The sequence below is a fragment of the Chlorella variabilis genome (genome assembly GCF_000147415.1).
Source record: "Chlorella variabilis unplaced genomic scaffold CHLNCscaffold_9, whole genome shotgun sequence".
NCBI classification, from domain to species: Eukaryota; Viridiplantae; Chlorophyta; class Trebouxiophyceae; order Chlorellales; family Chlorellaceae; genus Chlorella; species Chlorella variabilis.
Genome location: NW_005435079.1, coordinates 1,130,835 through 1,150,675, shown reverse-complemented (window position 1 = coordinate 1,150,675; position 19,841 = coordinate 1,130,835). Strand labels below are relative to the sequence as shown.

Here is a 19,841-nt window from a genome sequence, read left to right as displayed (position 1 = left end):
TGTCCCACCCTCCCCCCACTGCTGCAGGTTGGCAAAGTCGATGGAGGAGGCGGCGGAAATGCTGGCCACGTTCACCACCCGCTCCCGCACCGCGCCCAGCAGGCAGGCGGTCAGCAAAAAGGGCGCCGCCACATTGACCGCATACGTCATCTCAAGGCCGTCCTGCCGGAATTAAAACAACAACAAGAACACTTGTGTGCACGGCGTGGTTGCGGGCAGGGAGGGCGCGCGATGCAGGGCAGGGCAGGGCAGGGCAGCACGGCTGCTGGCGGTGCAACACGCAGCGGCGGAGGCCCAAGCAGCGCAGCGTTCCCGTGCCTTGGATTTTTTCAGCTGCGTCTCGTAGACGCCTGCGTTGTTGATGAGGACGTGGAGGGAGGGGTGGTCGCGCTGCACGCGGTCGGCCAGCCGGCGCACACCCACCAGCGAGGCCAAGTCTTCTGTGAAGCCTTGGGCAGAGCCGCCGCTGCCAGCGCCCGCCTGCTGCACCGCCTGCACCGCCTGCTGCACGCGCCCCTCGCTCCTGCAGGCCAGAACGGCAGGAGAGGATGCACGGGGGGCGGCGCGGCATGGGCATCAAGGCGGGCGCGGGCGCTGTGTGGCGGTGCAAGGCTGTCGGCAGCGCATGTCTTGCCTCCAGCACCTGCCGTGCACCAGGACCGTGGCACCCTGGCTGGCCAGCCGCTGCGCGGTGTGCAGGCCGATGCCGTCTGTGGATCCTGCGCAACAGGAGGCAGGGAGGGGGCGGGGTGAGGGCCCAGGGACGCCACGCTGGGCCATTCCTGCGGCTCGGCGGCGCAGCCAGCAGGCGACCGCTGGCTGGGCATTCACTGCTTCCACCAGGCTTCAAGGCATCACATACAGGCGCGCACCTGTGACCAGGAACACCTTGTTGAGAAGTGGAGCGGCCGCCATGTTGCGGCAGTTTGCTTGCTGCTGGCGCCGCCGCTCGTTTGTCGCCCGGTGCGCCGCCGCACCCAGGTGCGTCCACAAGCTCGCTAGCTATGCCTACAGCTCCTATTATATTCTCGCTCCGTGCAAGCAGATCAGGGGCGAGAATTGAGTTGTGCGAGTGTGGGGCGGCAGGGGACACGGCGGCGTCTGCTCCTCCACAAGATGAATTGCAATCTTTGAAGACGTTGATGGTTCAGAACGATCAGCGCTGCAAAACCAGCCTGCTCACCCTGGCAGCGGTAGCCGCCCGCGTCCCGTCGCCACGCGGGCGCGCACCAGTGCTGCAGCGGCTTTACAAAGAGCAACTGAACAAACAGCAATTGAACTTATTAAGCGCAGTGTCTAAAAGGTTAAAAGATGCACAGGGAAAGATGGGCAGAAAAGAGAGGGGTCAAAAGGGAAATGCTCTGACGTAGAACATGGAAGAGTGTACGGTGCTCGAGGTAAATGGAGATGTACGGAGAGAGATATGGCAAGAGAGACGGTGGAATGAGCTGGTAAGGTGGTGCCCTGGATGGGAATGCAAAATGTGATTGAGATATGAGAAAAAAATGACGCAGGCAGAAGCCTGGTCGAATTGAAGAAGGGGTGCGCACATCAAAGCTGGCTGGGGTGGGCCGAGGATCAGTCAGTCCATTGGATAAAAAACAGTAAGAAACACGCATGCATTCGTGCTCACGCCAGTTCGCATGTTGACAAGCACGGGCAGGCCTGTGCCTCCATGCAAGCAGCTCGCACGGGGTCGGCCTGGGGCAGCATCACTGGGCTCATCATTGCTGTCGGCTCTCAGCCGCCAGCAGGGCGGCCAGCTCCTGGAGCGAAGGGGTGGCCTGCTGGGACACGGGCCAGGGCGGCGGCTGCAGCGCCAGCTGCTGCGGCGGCGTGGCCGGGTTGGCCGGGCGGCCGGCCGCAGCCAGCAGCGCGGCCGACAGCTGCTGCAGCGCCGAAGGCAACGCCAGCGGCGCCGGGCTGCCCCAAGCACCCAGCAGGCGGCCAGCGCCGTCGCCGGGCTGCATGAAGGCAGCAGGTGGCATGTGCTGCGCAGCGGGCGCCTGCTGTGAGGAGGGCGGCGGGCCCAAGGCCAGAGCGCCGCCCAGCCGAGCGAAGAGCTCCTGCAGGGCGGCGCCGCTCGTCGCCTGCTGCTGCTCCTGGCGCGGCCCGGGGCCTGGCAGCTGCGGCTGCTGCTGGGAGGGCTGTTGCTGCTGCTGTGGCGGCGGCGGGCTGGGCTGGGCCTGGGCCGCCTGCTGCTGCTGCTGCGGCGGCTGGCTGCCCTGCTGCTGCATGCCCGCGGCAAAGGCCTTCATCAGGTCCTCAGCCGTGAATGAGCTGCCAGGCTGCGACTGCTGGGGGTGCGGGGCAGCGGTGGAACGCCCGCGCGAGGCCCCCGCCGCCTCCTGCCCCGCCTGCTGCCAGCCGAGGGGGGCGCTCTGGGTGGCAGCGGCCGCCGTGGTGGCGGCCGAGTGCGTGCCAGCCGGCGCGGGCACCACCTGCGCCAGCTGCGCCTGCACCAGCTGCAGCTGGCGGGAGAGGTGGGAGATCTGCGCCGCGAGCTCTGGGTAGACGGAGGCGAGGGCCTGCGCCTCTGGGTGGCCCCGCACCGCGGGCGGCGGCGCCCACACAGTCTGATCAGACTCTCCCGACAGCATCACCCGCCGAGCCATCTGCTCCAGCAGGGCCGAGGCAGGCGGCTTGGGCGCCAGTCCCGAGCTGGCGGCGGCGACGGCGGTGGCCGCGGTGCGGGCCGACGGCGTGCCACCGGGCAGCGGCTGGGGCCAGGTGGCGGCCTTGGGCGCGCCGCCCGCCGCCGCCTGCTGCATCAGCAGGTGAGCCAGGAAAGGGTTGGCGGCGGCCTGAGGCTGCGGCCGGGAGGGCCGGGCCGCCGCCAGCTGGCCCTGCTGCACGGCCGGCGGCGCACTGGCGGCTGGCGCGGCGGCGGCCAGCGAGCCGGGCCGCATTCCGTCCCGCGGGGCGGCCGCCACCTGCAGCGGCAGCGGCACAGGTGGGCGTGTCGAGCCCGCCTCTCAGCACTCGCATGCAAGCACCTCCCATGCACTAGGCCTTGCCGGTCCTCCCCAAGGAAGGAGTGGCCAGGTGGGGCATGACGCCACGCGGCACCTCCCACGCACAGGCCCACATCCGCAGGCTCGCCGCGCGGCACAGCGCAGCACAGGAAGGAGCGCACACGCCGAAGCAGGCGCAGGGAAGGGTGCCCCCGGCAGCAGCGGCGGCGGCCGGACGCCCAAGCGGGGCGCCACAGTGCGCGGCGACTCACGATAAGGCGGGACCCCGTGGTCACCTCCCGCGGCCTGCCGCTGGACAGGTGCAGCCCAGGGGCGGGCTCGGTGTGCGCGCGGCCCGCTGCCTGGTGCGGCGAGGGCCCCTGCCCAGGCACCCGCTGGTAGCGCGGCGCCGCCGCCTGCCCCTGCCCGTCCTCTGGCTCGGACTTGACGCCGCCGGGCGCTGCCGCCGCCGCCGGGGGCGCCGCGCCACGCAGCAGGCCGGCCAGGTCGCGCTTGTGGCCTGCGGGCGGGCGGGGCGGACAGCGTGCACAGCGTGGCACGAGTTCCTTGAGCGGGGCTGCTGCTTGCCGTGATGAGGACTGCGGCTAGCCATTGCCCAGGCTCAGAACCACGTCCCGTAACATCACACTGGCGCCAGCTTCAGTTGGGTGGGACCACAGCGTGGCAGCAGGCGCAGCACACTCGCTGTCCCGGCCACAGCAGGGCCCACCTGCCAGCCGCTGCTGCTGGTCGGAGGGCGCCCCGCCGTCCAGCCCGCCGCCCGCGGCAGCCATGGCGGCGGCAAACGCGGAGGCTGCCGCCGCTCCGCCGCCCGGCGGCGGCGGCGCCGCCGCCGGCGTGGGCCGCAGCAGCATGCCGCCGCCGGGCACCAGCAGCGGCGGCGGCGCCGAGGGCGCGGGCATGGGCGGCGGCGGGGCCTGCCAGGCCACGCCCAGGCTGGCCGTCAGCGTGGCCATGTCGACCTGCGGCCGCTGCTGGTCGTCGCCGCCTGCCGGGTGCGGGTCCCGCTTCGCAGGCCGGCCCTTCTTGAGGTCAGAGTTGAGGGCAAAGACCTTGCGCCGACGGCTGTTGTGCTGCTGCAGCCGCGCGCGGCAGTTCCTGCGCGCGACAAGAACGGAACACCGGCTCGCGCCTTGGGCGGCGGCACGGGCACACACACACACACACACACACACACACACATGTGCTCTCTCTCTCTCTCTCTTTCTCTCTCTCCCTCGCTCCCCCTCTCTCTGGCCCACCTCTTGTCTCCGTCAAACTCGCGGAGCAGATGGAAGCGGCCGCACTGCTGGCAGAAGCGCTGCACCACGCCGTCCACCACCATGGCCGGCGACTGCAGGTGCGGCTTGCACACGCGGTAGCGCTGGCTGCACGGGGGACACGCCACAGGGGGCGGTCGGGCACAGAGTGTGTGTGTGTCTGTGTGTGTGTGCGTGTGTGTGTGTTGCAATGGAGCGCGTCGGCGTGGTGGCGCGGAGGGTGGGCACCAATGGTGCTCGTCTAACGCTCGTGCATGCGACGCGCAGCGGGCAGGGCATGGCTGGGCGGGTGGGATGCGAGCCCATGCAGGCATGCAGGGCAGGGCAGGGCGATGCAGGCCTGGCGCAGGTGCCTGGCGGGCCAGCGTGCGGGTGGCGCTCACTAGTAGTCTGCTTGGGTTGTGAGGTCCAGGCCGCAGCCGATGATGTGGCACACCAGCGGCAGCTCGCGCTTTAGGTCCTTGTTCCTCACCACATCCGGCAGCACCGGCAGGTCCCCAGGCCCCGCCTGCGCGGCTGCAGCTGCAGGGCGGGGGCGCCAGAGCAGCGGGGACAGCGTGGGGCTCAGGGGGAGGGCGGCAGCCAGCCAGGCATGCAAGCGCGCCAAGCGGACTGCTCCAATGCGCATCCGGTAGAAAGCGGAGCATGCTTCAGGCAGCGAGGCAGATACACCGACAGCAATGAGCCGCTGCATGCATGCCTCAAGCACCCCTGCATGCACGTGCAGCAGCTCCCTGCGAGGGCGCGCGTGCCCAGGCGCCTCAGCGGGCACACACGCAGGCCCGCCAGCCTCACCTTCGGGCATGCCCGACAGCATGGCCGCCACTTCCGCCTCCAGTCCCGTGCTGAGCCGCACCTCCAGCTCCCCATAGGTCTGCTCCTGCTGCTGGGACCCTCCCTGTGCTGCCTGCACCTCCTCCCCTGTATCCATGGGCTCTGGGCCGCCGCTGCTGGTGTCGGGCGCGGCTGGGCTGCCCGATGCGGTGCCAGGGTCAGAGGCACCGCCGGGCGAGGCGTCTGGCTGCAGCCCCGGCGCTGCACCGCCTGGCATCTGCGCCGGCGGCGTGGCTGCCCGCAGGGGAGAGGCGGGCGCAGGCGGCGCGCCCTGTGGCGCGGGCACCGGGGCGGCAACAAGTGGCTGCGCGCCCGCCACCTCCCTGCCCGCCTCAGCTGCGCCGCTGGGGGCCGGCCCCCGCTGCTCCTCTGCCACCATCGCCTCCTGAGCACGCTGGTGCTGGCCCTCGTCAGCGGAGCCTTCCACGCCGGGCATCGTCCACGCCCTTATGTGTACGGCGCTGGGGGCTACCGCCCAGCCCAGGCCTTCCCAACTGCTGCCCGGGCAGGCACTCCTTGGCTTTTTAACGCAGGCGCCTGCTCGGCATACGTATTTTCTCAGGAGGCTTGTTCACCGGGGCGAGCTGGTGGCAAAGCTGCCAGCGGCCTTTTGGCTAGCCTGCGCAGCTACCGTTTCCCTTGTGCAACTTGAAGTTAGTAGACATTACGCCCGCCGTGACACAGAAGCCTAAGTACCCATGCAAAGTACAACACGTTTGCGGGCCTGCTGAGCACTTTGCAGGAGTGTTATAGGTGTAAATGAACCAGTGGAAACGCATGGGCCCCAAACCCAGGCTCCCGCATATTTGTGCTACGGCAGCCGTAGAGCTCTACGACCGGCCCCGGTGCGCCTCCTTCCCCATATGGATGCATCCACAGATCCACGAGTCGCAAGGAAACCCGACTTGCTGCCTGCTTCTCCAGCAGCTCCTTGGTGGCACCGGCCACCCACCGGGGGCGGCATCGCCAGAGCAGCGCCCACCCCTCCACTTTCTGTCGCTGACGACGCTGCAGCAGCCACCGCTGGTTACAACGACACCCACCCACCCAACGGGGGGGCGGTGCTGCGGCAGCAGCGGCACTCTGCATTGCGATGATGGTGGTGGGAGGAGCGGGGGGCCCCCGCAGCAAGCATCTCTGCAACAAGCTCGGCATAAGCACCCGGCCGCATTTTGCTCTTTCACTTTCCATGGTGGCGGCCAGTGCGCCCAGCCGGCGTCACAAATCCTGCGCGATCGGCCCTCCACGCTGCCGCCCCTTCACGCCGCCGCAGCCGCAGCCGCCGACGACGATGCGCAGCCGTGGCCGCAGCCCCCGTCCGGGGGCCGCGGCCGCCGCCGCCGCCGCCGTCGCCTCGGCTGGCCGGGCGGGCATGGCTAGGCGCCGTGGCGGGGCGCTCAGAGGGCGCGGCCCACCTGCCACACGCGGATCAGGCCGTCGGTGTAGCCTGCAGGGTGCGGCAGGCAGGGCAGGGCACATGTGTGTGTGCGGGGCACATGCGAGCATCTCCTTCACTCCACGGGAGCTCAGCAACACGCAGGCCCAGGCTCCGCAGCAGGCCTTGCGCTGGGCCGCGCCAGGGCGCACACAAGTGCCAGGTGCACACTTCAACAGGTGCCAGAGCAGCTCCACGCGCGCCCGAATGCCCCGCCAGGCTGGCGCACGCACCGGAGTAGAGGGTGGAGCCGTCGGCGCTCCAGGCCAGGCACACGCAGTAGGGCACCTGCGCCTTCTTGCTGCGCTCGGGCAGCTCGGGGCGCAGCTCGTCCACCAGGCTCTTGCTCCTGCGCGGGGGAGGAGACCACGGGAGGCGGGGGTGAGCTGGCCATGGCACGTTCCGCTGCCCCTCCCACACACGACACGCACGAGCATGCGCACACGCGCGCATGCGGCAGCTGCGGCTCGCCCACGCACCACACCAAACGCGCACACACATAGAAAAAGGGCAGCCCCACACACAAGCACACATACACAGCGCGGCCCCCCACACCCCCGCAGCCCCGCTCACTCCAGGTCCCAGATCTTGATGGAGCCCTGGGTGGCGGCGCAGAGCCAGTAGCGGTTGGGGGAGAAGCAGAGGGAGTGGATGATGTCGGTGGCGTCCAGGCTGTACAGCCGCTTGCCCTCAGAGAGGTCCCACAGCATGGCCACGCCGTCCTTGCCGCCCGACGCGCACAGCGAGCCGTCGGGAGACACGGTGACGGTGTTGACGTAGCCCTGGTGGCCCACCAGGTTGTTGCGCAGCTTGCAGTTGGTCAGGTTCCACACCTGTGTGCGTGGGGGGGTGTGGGGGGGAGGGGGGCAGCAGGGAGGCGGGCACAGAGGTGAAGCGAGGGGATCGGCAGCGCTGGCAAAGGGGGAGCACAAGACTCCAACGATGATCAGCGCATCGACACGGTTATGTGCCACGGCTTCAGAAACACATTAGGATCATCATGATCACGATCCATCAACTCAAACGGCCAGGCAGGCGGGCAGAGGCGGTGCTCCCACCTTGACGGCCTTGTCCCAGCCCGCCGACACGATGATGGGGTTCTGGGTGACGGGGGAGAAGCGCACGCAGGACACCCACTCGGTGTGGCCGTCGGGCTCGCCGATCGTGTACTTGCACTCGCCCAGCGTGTTCCACAGCTTGATGGTCTTGTCGCGAGAGCCAGACACAATCTGCGGGTGGGGGCCAGGGGAAAGAGGGGTTGACGGCGAGGGTGCAGTGTGGGTAAGATGGCGGGTGGCGGGAGGGCGGGGATAGCGCTGGTGTGGGGTGCTCGAAGACAGGGGCAGTGGAGCGCATGCGCTGCTGCCGGCCCAGCTCCGATGCATGCTTGCCAGCCCCGCTGCCGGGCGCATCCTGCGCGCTGCTGAGGCGCTACTCGGCAGGCAGGGCGGGGCGCCAGCGGGGCCGCCAGCCAGGGCTGCCGCCGCCTGCCCTGCCCACCTGGCGGTTGTCGGCGGAGAAGGCGACCGACAGCACGTCCTTGGTGTGGCCCAGGAAGCGGCGGGTGGTGGCGCCCGTGTTGATGTCCCACAGGCGCAGGGTGCCGTCCCAGGAGCCGGTCAGGCAGAACTGGCCGTCAGAGGAGATCACGACGTCCTGCGGCGGGACGGGGAGGGGCAGGGCAGCAGGGAGGCCAAGGAGACGGGTGGTGAGGGAGGGGAGAAGAGGGCCTGCCATGCCGCGCGTCTGTTGCGGCAGCTGCGCACGGGCTGGCATCCGCCAGCCCCGCAGCCGTTGCTGACGCCTTCCGCGCCCCATGCCATCCCTTGAGCTGCTAAGCAAGTCTGTACAAAACAAGCCGGCAGCCGCCGCTGCGCCGCACCTGCACATAGTGGCTGTGGCCGCGCAGGGCGCGCTTGGGGTAGCCCAGGCTGCCGTCCTCGGCGTTGCCCAGCTGCCAGACCAGCACGGTCTTGTCCCTGCGAGGGCAGGAAGAGGTGAGGCAGCAGGTCGGAGCAGGGCGGGGGGCTGCCCAGCGGCGACGGCCATCCAGCGGCATCCCCGGCTTCGCGGCTCGCATTGGCCATGGCTGGGCGCGCTGAGCGGCTTCCGAGGCACGGCACGGCAGCCAGGCTCACCGAGAGCTGGACAGCAGGGTCTCGCTGGTGGGGTCCAGGGGGGCCGCGATGGCGGTGACCTGCGCGCAGGGAGCGTGTCATGGCGATGCACTGCCGCTGCAGGCCGGCCACAACGCCTGCCCTGCCCCCCGGAGGCCTTGGCATGCAAGAGCTGCCGGTCCCGTCAAGCAGCTGCAAGCCCGCCAGCGCCGTCCTGCTGCCTGTCCTCACCCAGCCCCGGTGGCCTGCAGGCAGCAGGGGCACAGGCAGAGCGCAGAGGGTGAATTGCAGGCAGGCTCAGGCGGCATTGGGCCCCCGAACGCCACTGGGCGCAACGAGCGACTTTAGCAGCATCCACAGAGCTGACAGCAATCGCTGGGCAGGCTGGGCACGCCGGAGGCCCATCGTGGGCATGCCCGCGCCATCAGGACAGCTTACCGGTCAGCTCGCCGCGCAGAGTCAGCGTCTCGGCCATCCTGATTGATTAGTGAAAGAGGCCGAGTCAGGCCGGAGCGCCGCCTTCATCCACTGCCGCCGCCTGCTGCGCTGAGCCGCTGGCGCCATCACATGCGGGGTAGCCGCCTTTGATCCTCCCCTCTGGCCAAGGCTTTGCTGCTTCCTGCCTTGCGGCTACTTGCCTGCAAGTCTAGTGGCAGTGTGGCTTGGGCACCTCTGCTAACCTTGGACACCCTTGGACTGCCTCACACCACGACTTCCTCGCAGGGGCCCGGTTCAGGCAATGGCTGCCGCCGCAGGCTTCATGCCGCTGGCGCCCGGGCCAGAGGCCGCGCCGGGCACCGCCACCCAGCCGGCGGGGATCCTGAGCGGGCGGCCCCGCCCGCCGCACACCGCGCTGCTCATCCCGTCTGAACACGAGCATGCCGTGACGCAGCGGCTGCTGGGCGCAGCCCAGAGCGAGGGCTGGCAGGTGCTGGAGGCGCTACAGGCCAGCGCGGAGGGGCTGCCTGCCGGCGAGGCGTGCCGCAGGCTGCAGCAGCACGGCCACAACATCATCTCTTCCACCCGAGCAGCGCCCTGGTACAGGTGTGGTGGTGCGGTGGCGCGTGGCGTGTGGTGCCTGCCCGCCTGCTGCTTTGGTGGTTCAGCAACGTGTGTGTACCACGCTGCTGTGGTCACAGCGGGGCTGGCACGCCTCTCCACCTCAGATCCTGCTGCCCTGCCGCGCATGTTCATCCCTGCCCCCGAGCAGCGTGCTGTGGTCCTCCTTCTGGCACCCCTTCAACGCCATCCTGCTGGCCCTGGCCGCCACCTCCACGCTCACCGGCGACGCCGCCACCGCCGCCATCATGCTCGCCATGGTGGCCTGCTCCACGGGGCTGCACTTCTGGCAGGCGAGTAGCGGCAGCTGGCTTCACAGCATGGCGGGCTGCGGGTGAGTCGAGCAGCGCTGCCGCGCTCTCCCCCCGCGCGCATGACAACAGAAAGTTGTGATACCTGAAAACTTGAGCATGGGGCGGCCGCTCTATCAGACCCCAAGCATGGTGTGGCCCAACTGCTCATCTGACTAGGCTTTCAGGCCTCCTGCTATAGCTAATGCCGCTGACTCTTTCTTGTGCCACATTCCGAGCAGGAGATGAAGTCCACGGTGGCGGCCGCCCGCCTGAGTGAGCTGGTACACACCCACGCCACCCTCATCCGGCAGGACGACGACACCGGCCTGCCAGGTGTGTTGGTCGATGTGGGGGTGGGCAGACTCGATGCATGGCACCTGCTTCTGCTCAGGCAGGCGAGCAATGCGACTTCCATCATGTGAACTGCCAGCCGCCTGCGCTGCCTGCCGGCATCTGCTCCCGCTGCCTGCAGAGGAGGTGGTGGTCGACCAGCGGGAAGTGGTGCCGGGGGACTGCGTGCGGCTGTTCGCTGGCGAAATGCTGCCGGGGGATGTGCGGGTGCTGCGCGCCAAGGACCTCTTTGTGGGGTGAACTTGAAATGCGGCCAGCCTGGCGGGCGCCTGCTGGCGGGCGCCTGCCGGCCAGCTCATCTGTGTCCTGTGCTTGTGCGGCTGTCAGCGATCGGCCAAGCGGGTTCCCAGGATTGATGATTAAGCTGCTGCTGCTGCAATGTGCCTGTACACGTTTGAACTGTCGCCTCGCCACACGCCGCCTGGCCATGCTCGCGCTTCCCCATGCAGGGCAGCCGCCCTGACCGGCGAGTCGATGCCGGTGGAAAAGACGGGCCGGCGGGCGCACCCGCCGCTGCCGCCGCTGCTGGACTGCCCCAACCTCGCCTTCATGGGCACACACGTGGCATCCGGTGGGTGGCTGCCTGGCTCGATACTCCCAGGGGGGAGGCTCCTGGCTGGTTCCAGCTGAATGGTGGGATCTGCACCAGTCTTCTGGCATCCTGGATCTCAGTAAAGAGGTTGGGGTCTGCCTGGGAGGATTTTAAGCGTCCTGCCGCTGGGTATGACCCCTGTGCCATGTGCCGGCCTCCTCCAGGCACCGGCCTGGGGGTGGTGGTGGCCACAGGGCGCGGCACCTACATCAGCACCATGGCTGACACGCTGCACCACCAGGCAAGCTGCGGCAAAGCGCCTGCGTGATGCAGGGCTGCTCCCCACAGGCTGCCCTCTGAGCGGGCTGCCACTGGCAGGACAGCTAGCTGCATGGGTGCCGCTGATCACCCCGCCGCCGAGGCCGACTCAGCTAGGAGCTCCCCGGCTGGTGCGCTGCCGCAGAAGCCCGAGAATGCTTTCCAGCGCGGGGTGCAGCGCGTGTCATACCTGCTCATCGCCTTCATGGCGGCCATGGTGCCGTTGGTGGTGGCGCTCAGCGGCCTCATGACACACAGCTGGTCCCAGGCGGCGCTGTTTGGCATCTCTGTGGCGGTGGGGCTCACACCGGAGATGCTGCCCATGGGTGGGTGAGAGGCAGGAAACCGCGCCGCAACTTGGATTGCTCATGTGGATGCAGCGCAAAGTGTGGGTGAGGGTGGTGGTGTTTTGTGGGCCGGGGTGGGATGGCAGGACTGGCAGGCACAAAAGACGTGACGTTTGACGCCTTGACACGTGCTGCTGTGCCTTCTGCGTTGCAGTCGTGAACGCCAACCTGGCACGCGGAGCAGGTGAGCGCAGCTCCTTTGTAGTGGATGATGCAAGCAGGGCAACGCTGCGGCAGGTGCCAGGGCTGCTGGCTGGCGCCTGGCCCTCCGTAGGTGACCTGGCGGCATGCTTCAATCAACATGCAGTGGCGATGGCCCGGCAGCACACCATCGTGAAACGGCTGGATGCAGTTCAGAACCTGGGAGCCATGGACATTCTGTGCACCGACAAGACTGGGACGCTGACGTTGGATGAGGTGGGAGGATGAGCAGCAGCAGCAGCAGCAGGGCCATGGTCTGTTCAACATGACATGGCACGGCTTCATGGCAGCCCCAGGCTGGTGCTGCCACCCGCCACTGCGTGCCGCCCCACGCCAGGTGGTGCTGACGCGCTGGCTGGACTGTGACGGGCAGGAGAGCGTGGACGCGCTGCGCTTCGGCTTTCTTAATTCTTTCTTCCAGACCGGCGTGCGCAACCTGCTGGACGCCGCCATCCTGCAGTCAGGTGGGGCTGTGCCGGTCCAGCGTCGCCAGTCCAGGCAGGACGGGGCAGACGAGATCATGACAGCCTCACCTACCAGCAGAGCTCATGCCATGCCAAGCGCAGAGTGGCAACCAAGCTGCTGCACTGAGGGGGCCGTAAACTGGCCGGCGTGTGTGTGCACGTGTGTGCAGGGCGGGAGGAGGGGCTGGAGTGGGAGGCGCAGGCGTATGAGAAGGTCGACGAGCTGCCCTTCGACTTTGTGCGCCGCCGCCTGTCGGTCGTGCTGCAGGTGCTGGTCGGCTGTGGGGTGTGGGGGCAGGGCAGTGCCAGCGCTGGTGCGCTCGCGGACGGGGAGCCGTTGCGTGCCCGCACGCTGCGGGGCCCAGCCATCAGCGCTCGTGCCTGGCTGCCGGCCCTTGCTGCCTGTAAAAGGTAAAGGTAAAGGTGGGGAAGAGCCTCCACAAGCTTCACTTCCCGGTTTTAACGTCTAGCTTTAGACCATTATTTGATCTGCCCGACGCGCCAAGTGCAGTACCCCCCACTAGTAGTGAATGGGTCCCGGGGAGGCCTGTGCCGAAGCCTTGGCGATTCTATTAGGCGTTCCCGAAGGAATTGGCTTGGATTGGCGCTGAGCCGGTCAGCTATGCCGCGTTTGTCCTCACAAAGTTTCGACATGGGAGGAATCGAACCTGTGCCCTCTCGGAGGGTTTAGACACTAGCTCCAGCGCCTTCAAAGAAGGCCTTTCTTAGCCGCGGCTGCAGGAACCTGCGTGGCATGGTTGCGGCGCTGTGCAAGCAGGCGGCAGAGCAAACAGGCGCCACCTGGCGCGGCCTGCTGGTTGACCTGCGCAACCACGGCAAGTCCGCACAGCTGGCCAGCCTGCCGCCGCCCCACGACCTGCGGTAAGCAGGATAAGGTTCCGCCTCTACCACGTTCCTCTGCTTTTGTCGCACCGCCGGAGTTGGCCAACCGCCCGCCTTGTGCCCTCCCCCGCCGCAGCTGCGCAGCCCACGACGTGGTGAGGCTGGTGCAGCAGCAGCTGGGCGGCCGTGCGCCAGAGGCACTGATCGGTCACAGCATGGGCGGCAAGACGGCGCTGGAGGTGGTGCGCCAGCTGGCGCTGCCCGGGGCGCCGGTGGGGCAGCCCAAGCAGGTGGGTTTCATGCCTTTGCCGTGGTGTCTTCTTGCCGCAAGGAGCTTGATCCTGGGTGTTGGAAACTGAGCCAGCCTTTAGGGCAGAGTCGGGCTGTCAACCTCGGCTGCCACCCGCCACCTGTGCAGGGCGACGGCGCGCCGCTGCTGGTGTGCAAGGGAGCGCTGGAGGAAACGGTGTCACTGTGCTGCTCCGTGGAGCAGGGGCAGGCGCTAATACCGCTTGACGACAGGTCAGTACTGGGCACTGGTGGGCACCTGGGCACCTGGGCACACGTGGTCACCCGGGAAGGGGGAGGGGAGAGGTGGGTGGGGAGCCAGCTGGCTGGGAAGCCCAGAGGGCACCATGGCGACCTCTACGCCTCCACATCAGCATCATTCCTTGCCAGGCTGCTGGGACCCCGCCAGGCCATCTGGTGGCCGGCCTGCTGCCGCATGCTCCCCCTGCAGGCGCCGCAGCAAGCTCCTCGCTGTCGGCGAGCAGCTGAATGCGGAGGGTATGCGCGTGCTGGCGGTGGCGGTCCGCCAGCTGCCAACCGCGGCGGCGGCGCTGCAGGCGGCCACGGCGGCCGGCACTCAGGCGGCAGAGTGGGTCGAGGGGGCTGATGGCGTGCCGGCCCCCTCCACACCACACTCTTCTCCTCGCATCACTCAGCTGCAGCCGCAGGTAATTTCGGAGCGGGCTGGTGAGAAGAGCTACAGCGCCACCGGGCTGCCCAGCGGTCGCAGCAGCAGAGCTAGCCTGGCCAGCAGCGTGCAGCAGAGCTACTCAACAGACGATGAGGCGGGCATGACCTTTGTGGGCTTCCTGGCCTTCCTGGTGAGCACAGGGTGCAGCTCTGGCAGCCACACTGCCACCCGGCAGTTGCGTGGCCTGCTGACAGGTGACCCCCACCTCCCCAAGATCATCCTGTCCTTGGGTTTCATCCCTACATGCTGCCTGCTGCGCAGGACCCTCCCAAAGAGACGGCCCGCCAGGCGGTGCAGCAGCTGCAGGACAAAGCGGTACAGCTCAAGGTGCTGACGGGCGACAGCCTGGCGGTGGCGTGCTCGGTGTGCTCGGATGTCGGCATCCCCACCATCCACACCATCACTGGTGAGCCTCCCGTTGCAAGCCAGAGCTCAGGGCCAGTCAAGTCGGCCTGCTCGCTGGCTATCATTAATGCAAGCGGTGGCTGCAGGCCCAGAGCTGGCGCAGCTGGGGGCTGGCGAGTTTTGTGTAGCGGTGCAGCGGGCCAGCGTGATGGGCAAGCTAACCCCGGGGCAGAAGGCGCGGGTGGTGGCGGCGCTCAAGGGCGGGGGCCACACAGGTGGGTCAAGCGGCAGCCAAGCTGGGTGTGTGCATCCATCCATGGGCACAGGTACAGAACCCACGCAGCGGACTCTTTCACTTCCTGTACTGTGCTTGCGCAGTGGGCTTCCTCGGGGACGGAGTGAACGATGCGCTGGCGCTGCGCGCGGCAGATGTGGGTGAGCCAGCCCCAGCAAGGGCCTGGCCCGCCACCTGCGGCGAGCCCCGCCAAGCCACATGAAGCCCGCTGCTGGCAGCTGTCGCGGAAAAGCCTGCACTGACATGCCGCACCCGCTCCCTATTGATGTTGCTGTCTTCTTACTTGTTTCCTTGTTTTTCTCCAGGCGTCAGCGTGGACACTGGCAGCGACATCGCCAAGGAGGCTGCTGACGTCATCTTGCTGGAGAAGAGCCTGCTGGTGCTGGAGCATGGCGTCTCACAGGGGCGGGAGACTCACGGCGAGTGCTGCTGTCAGCGCAAACCTGCACCTGCAGCAGCTGTGCAACACCGCCTTGCAGCTTGCGTGTGTGCCTGAAGCACGCCAAACGCCGGCTGCTATCGCCTGGTGCTGCCTGCAGGCAACACATCCAAGTACATCAAGCTGGCCGCCAGTTCCAACTTTGGCAATGTGCGTGCCGTGGCTGGCCACCTGCTGGTGCCACGCGCCTGAGGCCAAGGCTAGGCGTTGTTGAATCCAATTCATGTCCCAGGAGCACCCTGCCTCGCCTGCTGTGCACGCTGTGTCGCAGGTGTTCTCCATCCTCGTGGCCTCCGCGTGGCTCCCCTTCCAGCCCATGCACCCCATCCAGCTGCTCACCCAGAACCTGTTGTACGACCTGTCCCAGACGGCAGTCCCGTTTGACAGGGTGGATGCCAGTAAGAGAGCGCGCCAAGAAAGCTGGCGGGCTGGCCACCTGCCGCCAACAACTTGTCGACGTCAGCTGATGCAGGCTGCCGCCGCTGCACTGGGCTACTCAAGCGTGTTGCCTACCGCTGGCTGCAGGCTACCTGGCGGTGCCGCGCACCTGGTCTGCCGCCGGGCTGGGCATTTTCATGCTGGCCATCGGGCCTGTGTCTTCCATCTTCGACATAACCACCTTCTGCCTGCTCTGGTGCGCGGCCAGCCCGGGTGCAGGGGACTGTGTTGATCAGCCGGGAAGGGGCCATTGGCCGCCCGCAGCAGTGTAGGTATTGAAGCACTGGACTGCTCTGAATTGGCTGGCAGGCCTTCGCCCCTCCCTCCCGTCCGCAGGTTTGTGTACGGCGCCAACAGCCCCGAGCGCCAGGCGCTCTTCCAGACTGGCTGGTTCACCGTGGGGCTCCTGACGCAGACGCTGATTGTCCACATGATTCGTACAGAACGCATACCATTTGTGCAGGAGGTGGGTAACCATGCTGGGAGGCTGCTGAAGGGGGGGGGAGGGGCACAAGACAGGCTGGAAGGGCTGCTGGGCCAGTCCGCGCTAAGCACAGGTGGTCAGGGCTATGACTTGGGCTCGGTAAAATGGGAGGCAGCTGCGCACTGACTCAGCTCCTTCGAAAGGCGCCATCGACATCAATTGAATGTTCGTCCCTGCTTGGGTTGGGTCCCCCATTGAGCGCTACCGCAGGTCGCAGCCTGGCCGGTTGTGCTGATGACGGCAGTCATTTCAGGCATTGGCTTGGTGCTCCCGTACACTCCTGTGGGCGCCGCTGAGGGCATGGTGGCCCTGCCGCTCAGCTTCTATGGCTGGGTCGCTGCAACCATCGCTGGTGAGGGGCCTGCTGGTTGTGGGTATGTCGCCAGCCAACAGCAAACCGCAGCGAAGTTCATTACATGCCATGTGTGCCGCAGGATACATGCTGACTGTGCAGCTGGCAAAATGGATCTACATCAGAACCTTCTGCAGCTGGCTTTGAGGCACCTCGACCACGGCAGCCAGCAGCGTCCGACTGCCGGGGTGAATACATGCAGCGCGCGGTTTATTGCTGAATGTGAAGAAATGGAGCGAAACAATATCAGTTGAGGTGGCAGGATCCAACCGTTCGTTGGTTAAGGACAACGAGGCGGAACCTGAAGAATGAAAAAGCACAAACAACGACTCATGCTGGGAGTGGCGGAAGAAGGCGTGCAGCCACAACAGCACCACAGCTGGGCGCTGAACAATTGTTGGATGCACTGCTGCGGGTTGTCATCTTAGAACCCAGGCCAACGCGTGGGGCTGCCTATGCAGGTCTGTCCTGCAGCACCGCCACCACATGCTTTGCGCCGGGCCGTGCAGTGGGATCCCGGTCCAGGCAGGCGTATGCCAGCTCAGCCACAGCCAGGGGGCAGTGCTCGGGAACCCTGCACATACAGATGTGGTGCAGGAACTGATGGCAGTGAGACACAGCAAACACCTCTTGCATGCCGCGCCAAGGCAGATCGGGCAGACCGCCAGCCCAGCGCACAGCACGGCACACCTGAGCTGCAGCTCGGCCCGCGCATCTCTGCCGCGCGCCGCATGGCCCGTCAGCACCTCCAGCATCACGATTCCCAGGCTGTAAATGTCGGACGCTGGGCCGCACCAGTCCCCGGCCAGCTGCTCAGGGGAGGAGTAGCGGTTGGGGGTGCCTTGAGCTGTCACGATGCTGGCCTGCAGGATGCCTGACTTCCCGAGATCGCAGATTTTGGCAGTGCCCAGTGATCCATCCAGCAGCACATTGCTGCAGACCAATGGGAGATAGGGAGGCACAGCAAGCAAGCGACAATTGCAGCGAGCACACATGTGGATTGGCAAACAGCAGGGATGGTCAACCACGCAGCCAGAGGCTTAACCCACCTCGCTTTCAGGTCAAGGTGCACGATCTTGCGGCCATGTAGGTGGTGCAACGTGCTGGCAACTTGGAGCAGCAGCTCCCGGCCCCTGCAGGTGCAGGGCAGCGAGTGTAAGCAATGTCAGCTCACAACAGACAGCCGACAGGCAGCTGTGCAAGCAATGACGCAGTCGACGATAGACAGACACAATGCCAGCACACCTGGCATGGTAGCGCAGCGCCGGGTTTGGCAGCTGGCTGAGCAGCGAACCACCGGACATGAGCTCTGTCACCACAAACACCAGGCCATGCGCCCAGCACACGCCAACCAGCTGCAGGCAGGCGCCGAGCCAAAACACATGTCATGGCTGGGAACGCATGTCATGGCTGTGGGAACTGTGACAGAGCAGCAAAATCCCAAATGAATTATACAACACACTGCAATATGCAAAGAGCTGCACCACCCGCCCCCTACCTGCAGGATGCCAGGGTGGTGGCAGCGGTGCACCAACGACACCTCCTGCTGCAGCTGCTCGTTCAGCATGGGACCTTCAGGCAGCAGCATGACCTTCACCGCCACCGCCAGCTCATCGTGCAGGCGAGCCAGATACACCTGCAATGGTACAGCAGGCAAGGGCAGTACGATTTGCGGTACATTCATCCACGACAGTGCAGCAAGCAAGTGCGGCAGTGACTCTGTCTCTCACCTTGGATGAGGTGCCAGCCCCAATCTCAACCAGCCCTGCGCAGCTGCTGCTGCCGCTGGTGGGTAGTCGCTGGCTGAAGGTAAGATCAGAAAGCCGCAAGGAGAGGGGCCCGCAGGCAGTGGCGGCACGCAGCGGCTCGGAAGCGCGGCCAGACGTGCTGGGACCGTCCCCAGCAGTAGCCTCTTGCTGCCAGCTGGCTGTTCCAGGCAGCTGCTGCGTCAGAGCACTTAACGCAGGAGGCCGATGGGCTCCAATCACCAAGCCCTGGTTATCAGCTGACGCGCCAAGCATGTGCTGGCTCAAGTCAAGCAGCTGCCGCTCAATCTCTGCATGCTCCCTGCGTTTTGGTGGCCGGCTAGTGCCGCCGCTGCCTGTGCTGTGCTGCAGCAGTAGCTGCAGTCCTTCCTCGTCCGCTGACGCTGCTGCCGCCCCCTGCGCATGCTTTCTGCGAACTGCAGGCAGCAACGCAACAGCTGCCATCACCAGCACTGCTGCGCCCCCCACTGCTGCTGCCAGCACGCCGCGACTACTGCTGCTGCTGCGCACCACGGAAGGACTGCAGGCAGGCAGGTGCACGCTGGTGGTGGCATTGTAGCAGACAGTCCAACCCTCATCCGGATGGTTGATTGGAATATCCTGATACCCGCCCGGCTGCACGACAATCGCCTCGCCGCTGCCTATATCTGTCCAGCCGCCCACAATGCCACTAGTGTTCAGGCAAGCAGTAGGTCTCTTAGTGGTCATTGTACCCAAGCATAGGCCGTTGTTGCCTGGCCAGACAAGCCTGCACCACAGCAATGTCGGCAGCTGGTCTGCAACCTTGGTTTAACGCAGCGCACTATAAACCAGCATGGCACAACATGCACAGCAGGCCTCACAGCGAGAACTGACGCTTCGTGTCCTTTGCAGGAATATGGACAGGGCCCTTGAGCTGATTCCTGGCAACATCCCTGCAATGTCACAAATATGCCAATCGGCCATGCACATACGCTTCTCAGCTCATCTTTTGGGCCGGGCAGCTCCCTAGGTTGTAGCAGCAACGGTGGGGGTCGCAGGCTCCCACAACTTACATGTAGTGAATTCCAGTCCAAACATTGGTAACTAGCCAGGTGGATGGGAGCGCCCCTGTGAATGCATTCCCCGATAGGTTCCTGAAAACAAAAATGGGCACGGGCAGACTTGGCACATCTGTCAGAACTGGGTAAAGCTTGAAATGATCAGGGTGTGGCAGCAGTGGCAGGAATGGTAACAGCGCCACCGCAGCAGCAGCTGCAGCAGCAGCAAAGCTGCAGCAGAAAGCTCACAAAGCACGTAACATAGTGAGCAAACCGCTAGTGGGCCATCTGGCTGGCAACGACCCGCTGAGCTTATTGTCAGCAAGGTTCCTGCGCAGACACAAAAAGGGCAATGGCTTTACCCCGGTTGTGGTTGATGTTGGAATGGCAGGCTGCCTGCCTGCATGCTCACAACGAATGCAGGTGGAGGATACCGAAACCGTCCTGCGAGCCTCCCTCAGGGCTGCTCAAGGTGCGAGTGAGCTGATTGCTGGAAAGGTCAACCACTCGCAGGTACCGCAGCCTGGTTGGGAGAGCAGCTGGGATTGCAGAAGGCACAGGACCAGTCAGGCGGTTATGATGGAGAATCCTGCACAACGGGGTAAGAGACCGTTTACTACAACGCAGACTAAACTGTCCTGTCTCAAACATAATGCAGTCACCACGCATCACTGCTGCACCCCCCCCCCCCCCCCA

General features: G+C 66.3%; 5 protein-coding genes across 5 annotated transcripts in view; 1 reads left to right on the top strand and 4 right to left on the bottom strand.

Annotated features, from left to right (window-relative positions):
- CHLNCDRAFT_48791 (hypothetical protein) overlaps window positions 1-780 on the bottom strand; it is a gene marked incomplete at both ends in the record, with an annotated part of 1,900 nt that extends 1,120 nt beyond the window's left edge. Inside the window, 3 exons of the mRNA XM_005847930.1 lie at window positions 9-162; window positions 349-523; window positions 644-780. Coding sequence (XP_005847992.1) covers window positions 9-162; window positions 349-523; window positions 644-780 — 466 coding nt within the window. The remainder of the gene's footprint in view (window positions 1-8; window positions 163-348; window positions 524-643) is intronic.
- A 3,247-nt stretch (window positions 781-4,027) lies between these two features.
- Window positions 4,028-4,341, bottom strand: CHLNCDRAFT_17960 (hypothetical protein; the record flags this gene model as incomplete). Its single annotated transcript, XM_005847929.1, has 2 exons — window positions 4,028-4,073; window positions 4,217-4,341. Coding segments are annotated over 2 exons (171 nt in total), but the record flags the coding sequence as incomplete, so codon positions are not given.
- Window positions 4,342-6,404: 2,063 nt separating this feature from the next.
- Window positions 6,405-9,106, bottom strand: RACK1 (hypothetical protein). Its single transcript, XM_005847928.1, has 9 exons — window positions 9,059-9,106; window positions 8,852-8,865; window positions 8,642-8,700; window positions 8,386-8,482; window positions 8,004-8,159; window positions 7,562-7,732; window positions 7,077-7,336; window positions 6,737-6,852; window positions 6,405-6,515 (listed from the first exon to the last, which is right to left on the bottom strand). Exons 1-9 carry the CDS (start codon window positions 9,093-9,095, stop codon window positions 6,466-6,468), a joined length of 960 nt encoding a protein of 319 aa, XP_005847990.1. The 5' UTR covers window positions 9,096-9,106; the 3' UTR covers window positions 6,405-6,465.
- A 274-nt stretch (window positions 9,107-9,380) lies between these two features.
- CHLNCDRAFT_22876 (hypothetical protein) lies at window positions 9,381-16,614 on the top strand (the record flags this gene model as incomplete). The annotated part of the gene is made up of 21 exons (XM_005848090.1): window positions 9,381-9,664; window positions 9,831-9,976; window positions 10,067-10,068; window positions 10,212-10,313; window positions 10,447-10,559; window positions 10,773-10,898; window positions 11,234-11,499; window positions 11,795-11,937; window positions 12,059-12,185; window positions 12,356-12,453; window positions 13,447-13,550; window positions 13,768-13,927; window positions 14,269-14,413; window positions 14,499-14,627; window positions 14,731-14,787; window positions 14,953-15,078; window positions 15,187-15,236; window positions 15,358-15,484; window positions 15,612-15,720; window positions 15,861-15,990; window positions 16,219-16,614. The coding sequence occupies 21 exons, from the start codon at window positions 9,381-9,383 to the stop codon at window positions 16,612-16,614; spliced, it is 2,940 nt and encodes a 979-aa protein (XP_005848152.1).
- Window positions 16,615-16,813: 199 nt separating this feature from the next.
- CHLNCDRAFT_57778 (hypothetical protein) overlaps window positions 16,814-19,841 on the bottom strand; it is a gene marked incomplete at its 3' end in the record, with an annotated part of 5,561 nt that continues 2,533 nt past the window's right edge. Inside the window, exons 8-14 of the mRNA XM_005847927.1 lie at window positions 19,161-19,359; window positions 18,091-18,874; window positions 17,859-17,996; window positions 17,606-17,715; window positions 17,410-17,493; window positions 17,051-17,293; window positions 16,814-16,934 (exon numbers count right to left, since the gene is read on the bottom strand). Of these exons, the coding sequence (XP_005847989.1) occupies window positions 16,814-16,934; window positions 17,051-17,293; window positions 17,410-17,493; window positions 17,606-17,715; window positions 17,859-17,996; window positions 18,091-18,874; window positions 19,161-19,359 (1,679 nt within the window). The remainder of the gene's footprint in view (window positions 16,935-17,050; window positions 17,294-17,409; window positions 17,494-17,605; window positions 17,716-17,858; window positions 17,997-18,090; window positions 18,875-19,160; window positions 19,360-19,841) is intronic.